Source organism: Barbatula barbatula (assembly GCF_947034865.1).
Source record: "Barbatula barbatula genome assembly, chromosome: 1".
Classification (NCBI taxonomy): domain Eukaryota; kingdom Metazoa; phylum Chordata; class Actinopteri; order Cypriniformes; family Nemacheilidae; genus Barbatula; species Barbatula barbatula.
Window position 1 is genome coordinate 34943121 of NC_136766.1, and position 13116 is coordinate 34956236.

Below are 13116 nucleotides of genomic sequence, written 5' to 3' on the forward strand. Positions count from 1 at the left end.
CCTGAAACAGACATCCTTATATCACACTCACACAAAGATATATCATAAAACGCACAACATTTAAAGGAACTGTTCAGCCAAAAATGATGTCATCAGTTATTCACTCTCGTGTGTTTGTAAACTGTGAGTCTTTTTTCGCCCAGGTCAATGGTGTTCAGTATTGTTTGGTTATCAACATTCTTCAAAATATCTTATTTTGTGTTCGAAATAAAGTCATAAGTCATTGTTCACTCACAACTTCTGTTGTTGTTTACTTTTTTGTTTACTCACAATTTTATTCTAGGTTACGATTTGTTGGATATTCACATAATCTCTCTTTCCTAAAGCCGGCTTGCTACTATATAAGTTTTTGGTTTAAAAGACAGCATGTCAAACTTTGTACAAATATTTAGTAGACTATTCTATCAAAAGAGTAAACACTACAGCAAGTGAAGTATACATATGCTATACTATATGTATGTCCATCAAAAGATTGAGAACAAGTTTAGATCAATTATACTTCAGCTTTTCTGTCAAGTCAAGTGTACTTTCAGTTTATTTCTGAAAGTAAAAGTGTATTTTAGATTTTAGTTTAAAGCTTAGCCTGAAGAACACTTGAGTAAACTTATGTTTCATACATCCCAACCAGAGCCGATCCTTCCTATACGCAGACAACGCAAGTTGCGTAGGGCCCCTGCACCACCAGGGGACCCCTTGGGTACCTAATCAAAAACACTATTGTAAACAAGACGCTATTTTTATATCTTGCGGATTCAATTTTAGAGGAAACTTTTGGAAATGTCCTTTTTAATACTTAATATGTTTAATTTATGTTACATACTCGGATATCATGCTGTGGGCAGCAGGTGTGTGCATAGTGTGCTGATATACGACCATGGCCTTAAAACAGAGCTGTCTGTCTGGAGCGGAACATAAACGTCAACAACACGAAGCATAAGAACAAGGCGGCATGTGTTTTGTAATATTCTAAAGTCTTATTTAGTTTTGCCAAATCATGCAATGAAGGCACCTTACCCCTGATTGCTCTGCAGTAATGTGCCACTGTAAAAAAAATTGATAATTTTGCTTTGGATAAAAGCGTCTGCCAAATAAATTAAAATGTAAAAAAATGAATTTACAAAATTCTCCAGTACAGATTTGCAAATCAGTGTTTGTCCACTGTATTTGGTTGCCCATGATAATATATCATTTTTTGTTTGTGCCATCACATTTAGAGAATGATTTATGTGTTTTCGTAACTGTATTTATCGTGCTTTATATTCGTCACTCATTTGGTTCGAAAAACACACACAGCCTTTGCGTGAGCCACGCATTACTTTAGGTAAATAATGATTTACAGCTCAATCAACATTTTTATATAATTTTATACTTAATTGTTCTTACTGTCAGTTGAATGTTTTTTGTCTTTCAGTCTTCATTTAAGTCTTCATGTAAAGAAATCTTATATATTATATCATATAATGATTTTAAAAGGTTTCATCAAGTTAATTGCTGATTATTTTTATTTACTAAACCACTGGATTGTTTTTAAGAAGAATACATTAATAATGCCTGACTGCTGAGGTTTCTGAAAACATTTGCTATGGAATGTTTTGTGATGCAAGATTCACATCACTAGGTGTCAGTGTAAGTCCAAGACGTCTCCCTTGCATTTGCATTACAAAATACCCAGAGCACCTAAATGATACAGTGTTGTTTTTTAATGGAAGTTAAGCAAACACTTGCTTCCTTCTCTTTTTTTTCTTCTGCAAGTTTGTTCATCATTCTGTTAATAAGGGGGGTTGGAAAAGTGGGAATGAGTCTTTCAATCTCCCATAATGCATTATCATGGTTGTGACATCACAGCGGATGAAACAATCCACACAGTCTAGTGTGTGATAAAAAGCTGTTTACTAATAGAAGTGAAGATAAAAAAACATGTTATTTGGAATCCAGCAGATGGGTTACATTAGGCCGGAATATGATTAATATGTGTCCCAACAATGGGTTTTTGCCTTTTTAACCGGACACTGGGTTGAAAATAACACTGCATTTTAAGAACAGGGAGGATGAAAAAACAAATGTAGGTTATAATAGTCTATTTCCCATCAAATGAAAATCAACCCTACTTCAGCTGATATTATTACTTATTTAACAATGAATCTGTATAATCTACATATTTGATCAAATCTGAGAACTGTGCACTAGAATGGGCGGAACATCTGTTAACTCCTCGCCTCCAACTGTCCATCTCCATTTCTCAATGACACACCCACTTTTGTACATCCAATCACTTTGCAGTGGAAAAACAACCCTCGCCCTCTATTTGCTCATTCAAAATGTCACAATACAGTCGACTGTAACTTCTTTTTCGGTTCGTCACTTACTGGTCGAAGTCAGTCGTAACACAAATCCTTGATGTGAACAATTGTGATTGTATTTTGTGTTTGTGTTGAAATTGATGAAAGATCTTCGTCTGTGGTTTGGCTCTGTACACCGTGTCCGGGTGGAGAGGTCATGAGGTGGTCACTGCACATAAGGGGACTCAGAGCTGCAAGAATATGCCATGCTGCATTAGTGTTGCGCTCAACGCAAGGAGGGGTGGATAAGTGTGGTATAACAGAAACCAGCACGTCTGAAAACTCCAAGAAACGATGAGAGAGAGAGAAAAAGGAGAACATGAGCTGTCTTCGTCCATCACACTAGGCGATGCATATGTGCAACCCACCACCTCAATGATACAGTGTTCTGGGTGGTTGCTAGGGTATTTTGTGCTCTTTTATAGCGACATTCCTCTCGTATCTTTAACTATTTAAAATCACTATAGTTTGCTGTTGCATGATCAGAGGGTCATTCGCCGTATCGTCCCTTTACACCCTTCATCTCTTCACACAACTGATCCCGGATCAGAGATAAACCCTCTCAATGATCCTGAACGTCATCCGTGCCTTGAGCTTATAGATTCAGCATGACCTTACCGAAGCAAAACCCTGAAATATGACGGATAGTTTGGGGCGGATGAGGATGTTAGGATCAGTTTCTATTGACATTTGATTAGGGCAAGCTCTTCATGTGCCTTCAGGCTTAACACGACCTAGAAACATTACAGTTCACAAGTTCACATCATACAGTGAGGTATCTTTTACTGTTATATACAACATAAAGTTGCTGTATAACATCATATAGTGAAGATTAAAGACTTTGACGTAAAACATCAGTTTAAAGCAGTTTTTTCATCTCATTCATTGATCATCGTCATCAAGCGGCTGATGCCTCAGCAGAAAGCATTGATCACCGAGGAACCATAGAGAGATGGAGAATAATTCAGATTGTGACGATCCTAACTCACGTCTCTCGCACACTGTATCAGATGCGGTTAACCAAATCAATGCATTTGATCAATTGTTGCATGCAGTCATCGGATAAAGATTTTCTTTGCATGTTTTATACACATCCTCTAACCCTAATCTGTCCATTTGCTTAACTAACACTTCCAAACCCTTTAAAAGCAACTAGCTTGATATTAAATCAAATGACAAAATGCATAAATACGAAATAAAAAAGTATATCCCATATTTTCTCTTCTGAAGATGTTTATTAACCCACAGAATAAGCACAAGTGCAAGTGAAACACATATGCATAAATAGTTAAGACTATTTATATCTATGACGACGACATTTAACATTAAATGGTGACGTTTGAAGCAGTTGCGTTCTCAGTGATGAAACTGCTCCACACAATGCTGAATGACTGTTTGATTGACAGAAGAGCAGGGTCTCCATGGAAACAGCGTCAACAAAGGTTAGCCTGTCTGCGGAAGCCATGAGGTAAAAGTCTAACATGTCAAAGTCTTTCATCCTTATAACAGCTATCATTAGTATTGCCTAACTAGTATTAGCTTAGTAGTATTTAATCGACGGATGAAGAGGTGTTTATGCAATAAAAAATATCAATAATATGTCATATAAATAAATCTGTTGTTATTTTGTTTTTGTAGTGTGGTGGCTAAACATGTACGGCTGTCGTGTAAAGTTGCGCCTGACAATGACGTGTTTCACGCCGCCGCGTGTGGAAGCCTCGAGTGGTTGAGTTTGAGTCTGAAGAGAGCGCAGAAACCACTGCGCACTGACAAACACGTGTGTACTTCATCATTCAGTACACACCGCATCTATTCACACTACCCCTCAAAAGTGTATTTTAATCATTCTTTAATATATGATTTGCGTGTTTCAGGGTCTCAGTGTTCTTCATATAGCAGCACTGTATGGACATTTGGAGTGTATGAAGCTCCTGCTGAACGTCGGCGACGTTGTCGACGTCAATGCTGGTTGTCCTCGTGGACGCAGACCCATACACATGGTGTTAACTGCTCAGAGTCGACCCAACACACACGCCTGTCTCACTTACCTGCTGGAACATGAAGCGCAGACCAATGTGTACGATCATTTATCAAACACTCTTCAATGATCAGCACAACCAATAATGGTTTTAATGACTAGTATCGTGCGAGTTTTTAGATCTGAGTGGTGGATGAACATGATTATGTGTGCTTAATGCTATTTTGTAAGCACGGCAAACTAAACCGTGGATCAAAAAACGGATGTGTTGTCATATTGACAGAACGACAGATGAAGGGTTGAGTCCACTGCATCTGGCTGCTGCTGAAGGTCTGAGAGACTGCACTGAGACACTAGTGAGAAATAAAGCAGACACACACGCTCGAGACAACAGAGGACACACGGCCCTCGACGTCGCTCGTATCTGGGGTCACAGGGCTATTGCCAGGTACCACCCACTGAATGTCACGATCTGGTTTTTGATCCTGAAATATAGTTCGATTGCAATTTAACAAACCGTATGGTACATTGATATCTAGCGGTTGAGCTTGGTATCGCAGTCTAAATTCAAAATATTGGAGAGACAAGATTAGCCAAGTAACGGGTCACGTGTACAGGAAGTTCAGTTGGAGTCACAAAAGTAACGTTTGTTTATGTTATTGAGACTATATGATTGTGAAAATAAAACGAATATAAAAGCATAAACTGATAGCATGTGCTCGGATATGAAAAGTATTGTTCAAGTCATTCAACTGTATAGCCTACATGAAGGTTTCTCCTGCCAACAGGTTTCTCAAAGATGCCATGTGGAAGAAAGACAAAGAGCAGGAGATGGAGAAACACAAACAGCTGCATCATCTCCGACAAGACCTGCTCACAACGACAGAAAGCAGAGAAAAGGTCTGTCCTTGATTCGTTCTATGTTCTTTTAACCAGAGCGATCCTTCAAAAAAGCATTCGAGCTTCAGACGTGAAGGTGATCTGTGACTTATATTTACTTAAACATGCTCGGATGTTCTTCACATCTCCCTTGTGATTTCAGATGGTCAGATTGAGTGTGAAAAAACAGACGAAGAGGCAACACCCCTTAAATGTCAAGCAAACCTCCAAACACGCCTTCTGTCAACGCGCTGAGTCAGAGACGCCAGATGATCCCAGAAAATGTCACGCTGGCAAATCGACGGGAAATTGTGACATCCTTTCCCAACCTCCTCCGGGGAACATCGGTCGATCTCGGGGTGTTTCATCTGAGCCGGACTTGAGTCAGAGAGTGAGGCTCCACTGCAGGAAAAATGGCCGCTCTCGTTACATGGCATCATGGGATGGCGTTGAGCATTCGTTGCCCGACCTGCCACTGAATGATCTTTTGAAAGGTCTGTTTCCATCTGCGTTCCCATCACGGATTGAATCTCCTCTGGATTTTCAGAGTTCTAGTGTGCTGGATGTGCCTCGGTTAGGCCGGACCTTAAAACCGAATGGATCACCGTGGACCGAGGTGGCCATGCATCTTACAGAGGAGTTCCAGCCAGGACACTATTAATCAATAAAGATGTTATTGCTCAGATGTTTTTTCTTTCATAGTTCAGGAGATTTTATGATTAATATCACCTTAGTCTGCTGTCATAATATACTCACATTCGAGTTGTTCCAAATCTGTGTTCTGATCAAATATTTGGAAGAATTTTGCCCCCCATTGACTCCCATTGTAGGACAAAATATAATAGTAGTCATAAGTGTCACCGAACTGTTTGCTGTCCTACACTCTTCAAATGATCTTCTTTTGAAAAGAATGATAAAGTATTTTTTTCTACTATGGGAGTCAATGGGCGGCAAGATCTGTCTGGTTATAAGCATTCTGCCAAATATGTTGTCTGTGTTTAGCAGAATAAAGACATTTATACGGATTTGGAACGACTCGAATGAGAGTAAAAGGTAAAATAATTTTCATTTTTGGGGTAAGAATCCCTTAGATAGAAATGAAAAGAGAATCAAATTTGTGTAATTGGAGGTGTAAATGAATGTACAGTAGATTGTGAGGTAAAATAATCTTGATTTGAGTCAATTTGATAAGAAATGTTTGAGTTCATATTTAGATCTTCAATAATATTGACTTTTGATTGCAGACGAGACGAATCTGAGCTCAGTTTGACACATTGTTGACGTCTCTTCTCAAACTCTTATGACATCTAGAGACATTTGTGAGATTTCTGACTCAGGAGAAATATCTGAGACACAGATGAGACTTAAGCAAACGTTTCTATCCGTTCTATATTAAGTCTCGATGTCGAAAAGAATTGTATCAAGATATGAAAGAGCTCTCATCTGTACACTCAATGAACTTTTCTTCAATGAGTTCAAGACAATCTTAAATCTAGACATGAAGTTTGTAGGATTTGTTCCTGCAATTTTAAATTCATAGATGCCGGTCTTCTTTTTTGGTTTGAACAAATAATTGTGTAGTTATGTACCAGAATCATTACTTTTTAAAAGAGAAAAGTAATATATCATTATGTAATTTAATTACTGCGATTTGTGCATACAAACATTATGTACTTTCAACATTACTGTATGAAAAAATATTGAATTAAAATCTACATTAATAGAAAGTTTGCATTAAAAACGAGTCGGAACTGGGTTAGAAATTGTGTAGAAATTCATATACCTATTTTTTGCCCAACACTTACAGTATGCTATTCAGAACACAAGACAATGCTAAACATCACTGACACATTACAAAAGAGCTCGTGTGAGGACATATAACACCTCTACTGCTGAACTACAGTGATGTTGAATGAAAACTCTGAATGACGTTTGTCAAGGTCAGTTTCACCGTGACTCGGGTCACTGGCTTCATCAAAGGACGCTTAACGTTTGGACCACATAAGAGCATCTCCACAATCGGTTGACTGTATGTTAGCTTCAACTATTATGAAACAAACCACTAAATAACACACACGGGCAAACTCACCCTCCTAAGTGATTCATTCCCACTTATTGTGATATGAACCGACCTTTCATCGTCCTCACACTTCACACAATGGGCCTCATTCATGATACAGGAGCAGATAGTTCGTAAAGTCGTTTGACGTTCATTTTAGTATTCATGAAAATGTTAGAATTTTCAAAATGTTAGTTGGTACGAAAGAAATGTACACATGCTCCATACCAAGTGTAAATCGTGCGTAAAACTGCACGTAACATTCTGTATTATTTTAGACAAACTGATGCATTTTGATGCACTATGTATCATAATAAAAAAATGTCATGCGTTATTTTGCCCTGTTCTGTATCATTTTTTACTTTTTAACTTTGGTTAAAATGTAGAGCTGCTCGTCACTGTCCTTTTTGACAGTCGTCCAATCACAGTGGAGAAGAGGCGGGTCAAACACTAGATGACCAACCATCATATACAAAAGCCTCCAAAGCGTTTCATGAACGAAGCCCAATATGTTTTCTCCTCAAAAAGTAATTCATCATCACAGTAAACAAAGCTAAAAACCTACAACTTGCTTATATCTTTTTAAACCCCAAAAGCTTTCTCTTAAAAAAAAACTTTTTTATTTTCCTCCGATTTACCAGTGTACATTTATTTTGTCATTCAATAAAGTTTCAGATGTTCAGTTAAAAGATATGAAAAACTCGAGTGGAGTTAGAAAGAGTTCGACCAAAAATTATTCATTCACCCCGTCATCCCAGACACAATTTATTATGAATAATTATTATTTTAACATATAAATACTGTTATGTTTGTAATGCCCCGTTTAGTTTTTTAGAAGCATGAATAAAGTTTTAAACCCACTGTATAGTAAAAGCAACAATTTTGATTTCTATGCAATATAGCAAACTGGTTGTTTGAACTATCCTTTTCTTCTTTTAGAGCTAATTCACAATTTCTACTTGATATGTCTCTCTATATTCCACAGAATCACACTTTAAATCAAGCAGAAAATCTATTTTCATTTTCTTAACTATTCTTTTGAGGTTGTTTTGCACAATGGTTTGCTAGCAGAACAACAGACTCCAGTTTTGGGATAAAACATTCCTTTAAAATGCAAACAAACCCCCAGACACATTTATTCATGAGCGTAAACATTGGCTTTTGAAGTGACACGATTAGTGAAAATCAGCAGGAGCTTAAACTGACAGCGCTGCCATTACCAGCAAAAGCTCCGTCCACAATCATTCACATACACACACCTTCACATATATCACTAAACCTTTAAAAACTTAAAGACGTCTCAAGTCATGTAAGAGAAATCATCCTGCGACTCGACCAAGGTTCATCTCAGGAGTTTGTATGTGCATTTGTTCAGATCTGGTCCTCTGTCCCTTGGCTCCCATGATCAACTTCCCCAAATCCTCCCAAGAAATCATGATGCTGTTCATTTGAAGGGGCAGGTGGTCTGAACAACCCCACTGCCAAAGCCCTCTCAGGTCTCATATGTATTCATTTGAACAGCCGCTTTAGTACATCTTTTGTCGGCTTGGCAAAACGGCTTCCTTCAAGAATGAGAATATGAGCAGAATGCCCGAACGCTTGCCCCGCTTCCCTTTGGTGAAGTAATTTGAAACGACATCATCTGAGAAACCCAAAAAAGAAACGAATGTGATCAGGTCCATATGAGTGTTTGAACAGCAACATCCATTATGCAGCTTTTTAGTTTTAAGCAGTATACCGTCCATCGGTTCATTTAGAACGAAATGATGATAAATGGATGTTTGCTACTTACCTCCCTGCTGCATCGTGGATGGAAGGACGTTCTCTATCGTGGATGGAAGGACGTTCTCTCCAGCAGAAAGAGACACGAAGAACGAGAAAGGAGTCACCCACAGGCATATCGTGAAGTAAGTGAGAACCTGACAACAAAAAGACGTCAGATATAGCTATTTACATCAATATAGTTTCTTCAGCAAGAACACGGTAGAATATATCACGTAGGGCAAACAATATCTCACATCCGTTGTCACTGAAAGGAAAATCAGATTTGTTTTCATCTCATTTACTGCAAATAATGATTAGCAAACTCAAAAGTGTAAAACTGTCTAAATTAGGCCAAGTGCCTTCATGCCGTGATCAACTTCCACCCAGGATTGAAACAGAAGATCATATACATAGGTTCATACCTCTGAAAATGGATAATACTCCTCTGCAAAATACTGAAAGGCCATATAGTGGTTTACCACCACCAACACTGGGCAAGAGAAACAAATAAGGATGAGAGAATGAAATGAAACCCATCAGTTCTGAGTTTAGATATTTGAAAAACACGTGTTTGCGTGTTTATCTTTTTATCCTTCGTAACTCACCACATGAGAGGATAAAGTTTGGTGAGGTGAGCATGATGTAGGGAAACGTCTGCAGTAAACCGAAGTAAACCAGGTTAGTGAAGAGACCCACTCCGATCATGAGAATGGGGAAACCCTCGAACAGATAGAGTCCCACCAGAACTGCTGTGGAGAACTGAAAGAAGACAATCTGGGTTAGTACTCTGAATATGCAGAAATGGCATTTGTCTTTCTTAAGGCATGCATTCGCTGCTAGAGTTAACGGCATGGCCTTCGGTGCAAACAGCAGAAGCTCTGCAACTATTTAAACCATGTGATATTCTGTTAAACATGTCAATGGCAAAAAAGTCAAGTAGTGCATTTCAGCACTTAGGTGGCAATGAGGGTGAGGCTTTCAGACACCAATGGGCTTGACATGATGTAAACTTCACTGCGGAGGCAATACTCACCAGTATCATATATTTTATAATGCGACTGGTGGCGACTGTGTACTCCTCTATTAACTCTGCCAGATAATACAGACCCGCAGCTGTAGAGACAAACAGCAAAGTAAGAAACTACCAGCAAACAACTAAACTTACATAGTTACACACAGAGCAATCCTATGGCATAAGAAATGTATTTCAAACAGCAGTAATATATGGCATATCTAGTAAGGATGTCACCGTAGCTCAGTTGGTAGAACATTGTGCTTGCAGTCCAAAAATCACGGGAACACATAAATACCAAAACAACTGTTCAGCTTGAATGCACTGCCAGTCATGTTGGGCGGAAGTATTTGCCCAATGTATAAATACAAAGTGAATGATGAAATTAAGTGTTGTAAACAGGTGTAAATGCAGGCCAGGCAGTTACATCAGTGTCTACTTGGACAGTGTTGTTCTGTACTGACTTGTGTAGTGTTTTACCACACCTTTGACCGGTTGGTACATCGCAAACTCGGTAGAGTTCACAGGTTAAACCGCACATCATTCACCTGTTATACAAATTCAAATGATGTTTCTAAAATTAAATAAAACTACACCGTCCTCAGGAAGGTAATTTTACCATGTGCAGATTATATTGCAATGCTGGAAGCTATAAGGTTGGAAAGCGAAAGCAACCAAAGCAAATGATAACACAAAAAAGCGCATGTTTAAACCAGAGCCGTTGAAAAACAGAGTTACGACACTCACATAGACATCCATTGTAAGAATGGAAAGCAGAAGTTACTCGCGTCATGGAGTGACCAACAGCTGATAACAATGCACAAAAGCCCATACATTGAAGTGTCTCCTAAACTCATTTACTGTACAGTTGGTGAAATAACTGCATGTTTATACATTTCAACAAGCTGGCGGACATGTCACATTACTCCCCAAACAAAATGCTGTAATAAATTAAGTCAACGTAATCCGTGTACACAATGGGCTGGTATATTTAAGAAAATGTACGCAACCATCATATGCAATACATCTTGTCCACCATGATGGATTTGCCTGTCAACAGTGTTGCACTGTCATGTAAAAAGGAAAATAAACATGTCAAATAAACTTAACTTCGCAATTTGAATCTCTCTCTGGATAAATCGTTGATCGGTCTAATCATCCATAAACACACTTCACAAGCCATAAGGGGCATGACAGCCTACAATTATGACAAAGCATTCACACTTTAGACAGGGCGACCGCAATACCGGTGCCACTAAAATGCTCTTCTCGGGATGTCGGTCTTTTCCGTTTGTTCACAGATGCTGTGCTTGTATTTTGATAAGAAAGCAGGGCATCTTAAATCGTATTGACCCTATCGGACCGCCGTCCCCTCACTCGCGCTGATGTGTTTTATTTATTTTTATTTACAAAAAACACATCACTGAAGCATGACATTTCACTTATGTATCTGTCTCTTTTCATTTTCAAGCAAATTTTATCATAGATATTTTTTTATTTAAACCGCCTCAGTAGAAAGTTTAACGTGAATCCTAACTAAATCTGAGTTTAAAATAATGGTGCAACAGAATTATTAAAGTTACATTTGGCAGACGCTTTTATCCAAAGGAGCAATAATACAAATTAATCTAGGTTTACTGTAAAATTAAAACCTGGATCGAATGATACCTGGTTATTTTCAAACAAGGTTAATAGTTTAGTGCGATTCAATAAACCCTGATTTAATCTAGATTTAAATCTAATCCTTGTTGGCGCAACCCACCCCGAGTGTCGTAACTCTGTATTTCAACGGCTCTTGTTTTAAACTAAATCAATGCAACTAAATGAACAAACTGAGAAAAACAAGAAACGAAAGCGTCTCTGCGAACTCGGACTGTCCGTATTTTGCTCTTTCAAACCCGATTATTTTACAATGTGCAGAGATAGACTGCAAAGCCCCGATTAAACCAGCATATTTTAAACAAGTGCGCAAGATTTAGCAGATGTATTCTTCGCTTCAGTTTACTGCTAACGGCTAGCCACCACGCTAACAGCAACAACACGAAACTCACCTATAGCGAGGGTAACGAAACATATCTGTATCACCAGCGACAACCAGCTGAGTAAATAAATAAACCACATCTCTTTATAATTATTAGTCGAAATAAATAAACTGTTAGTTAAGGGAGATGTGTGTGCTAGTTAACAACTGGAGCGGTCAAAGTTTCTTCAGACGCAGAGCGACAACGGAGTCTGATCACTGAACGGAAACAGCGCTCAGTGTGGCTGGAGGCACTATTACACCATACATAAATGATACATAGATTCATTTGTTTACTTACATATACATTGTATTTGTAACTTTGTGCTTATTGTATGTCTTTTGTTATATGTTCAAGATAGATAGATAGATAGATAGATAGATAGATAGATAGATAGATAGATAGATAGATAGATAGATAGATAGATAGATAGATAGATAGATAGATAGATAGATAGATAGATAGATAGATAGATAGATTGATAGATAGATAGATAGATAGATAGATAGATAGATAGATAGATAGATAGATAGATAGATAGATAGATAGATAGATAGATAGATAGATAGATAGATAGATAGATAGATAGATAGATAGATAGATAGATAGATAGATAGATAGATAGATAGATAGATAGATAGATAGATAGATAGATAGATAGATAGATAGATAGATAGATAGATAGATAGATAGATAGATAGATAGATAGATAGATAGATAGATAGATGATATAGACTTTTTATTTATTTATTCATCTGTTTGGATAGAGATATTTCAACTCCCCGCTTGTTTTGGTCATGCATATTACATCCCCATCAGTCCATGTCCTCACCTCCTGCCCTTTTCACACATAGTTACAGTAATACACACACCTAAATCAGACACCTTTCAACTCCGGGGTAGACAGATGAATTCTTTATAATGTTTGTATGGTGAAAGGCTCTCGTGGGCTGGAGGAATCCTTACAGAATGAAATGGGTCTTAAAAGGAGAGCGGCAAAAGTGTGTGAGAGTGGAAAATAATTGTATTCCATTTAAAATGCTTTTATCAGAGAAAAGGCGTGT

The 13116-nt window shown here is 38.0% G+C and overlaps 2 protein-coding genes across 3 annotated transcripts; one reads left to right on the forward strand and one right to left on the reverse strand.

Moving 5' to 3' along the window:
* Positions 1 to 3725: 3725 nt before the first annotated feature.
* On the forward strand, positions 3726 to 5857 carry ankrd53 (ankyrin repeat domain 53; the record flags this gene model as incomplete). The annotated part of the gene is made up of 6 exons (XM_079469831.1): positions 3726 to 3807; positions 3978 to 4116; positions 4214 to 4416; positions 4601 to 4765; positions 5106 to 5217; positions 5360 to 5857. The coding sequence occupies exons 1-6, from the start codon at positions 3761 to 3763 to the stop codon at positions 5855 to 5857; spliced, it is 1164 nt and encodes a 387-aa protein (XP_079325957.1). The 5' UTR covers positions 3726 to 3760.
* Positions 5858 to 6816: 959 nt separating this feature from the next.
* On the reverse strand, positions 6817 to 12338 carry tex261 (testis expressed 261). 2 transcript variants are annotated; one of them, XM_079456222.1, is made up of 6 exons: positions 12083 to 12338; positions 10053 to 10132; positions 9625 to 9778; positions 9442 to 9509; positions 9076 to 9174; positions 6817 to 8897 (listed from the first exon to the last, which is right to left on the reverse strand). In XM_079456222.1, exons 1-6 carry the CDS (start codon positions 12150 to 12152, stop codon positions 8820 to 8822), a joined length of 549 nt encoding a protein of 182 aa, XP_079312348.1. In that variant the 5' UTR covers positions 12153 to 12338; the 3' UTR covers positions 6817 to 8819. The 2 variants fall into 2 exon arrangements, with proteins under 2 accessions (XP_079312348.1, XP_079312347.1); XM_079456221.1 differs by having other exon boundaries at positions 7867 to 8897; positions 9048 to 9174; positions 12083 to 12255.
* Positions 12339 to 13116: the final 778 nt, after the last annotated feature.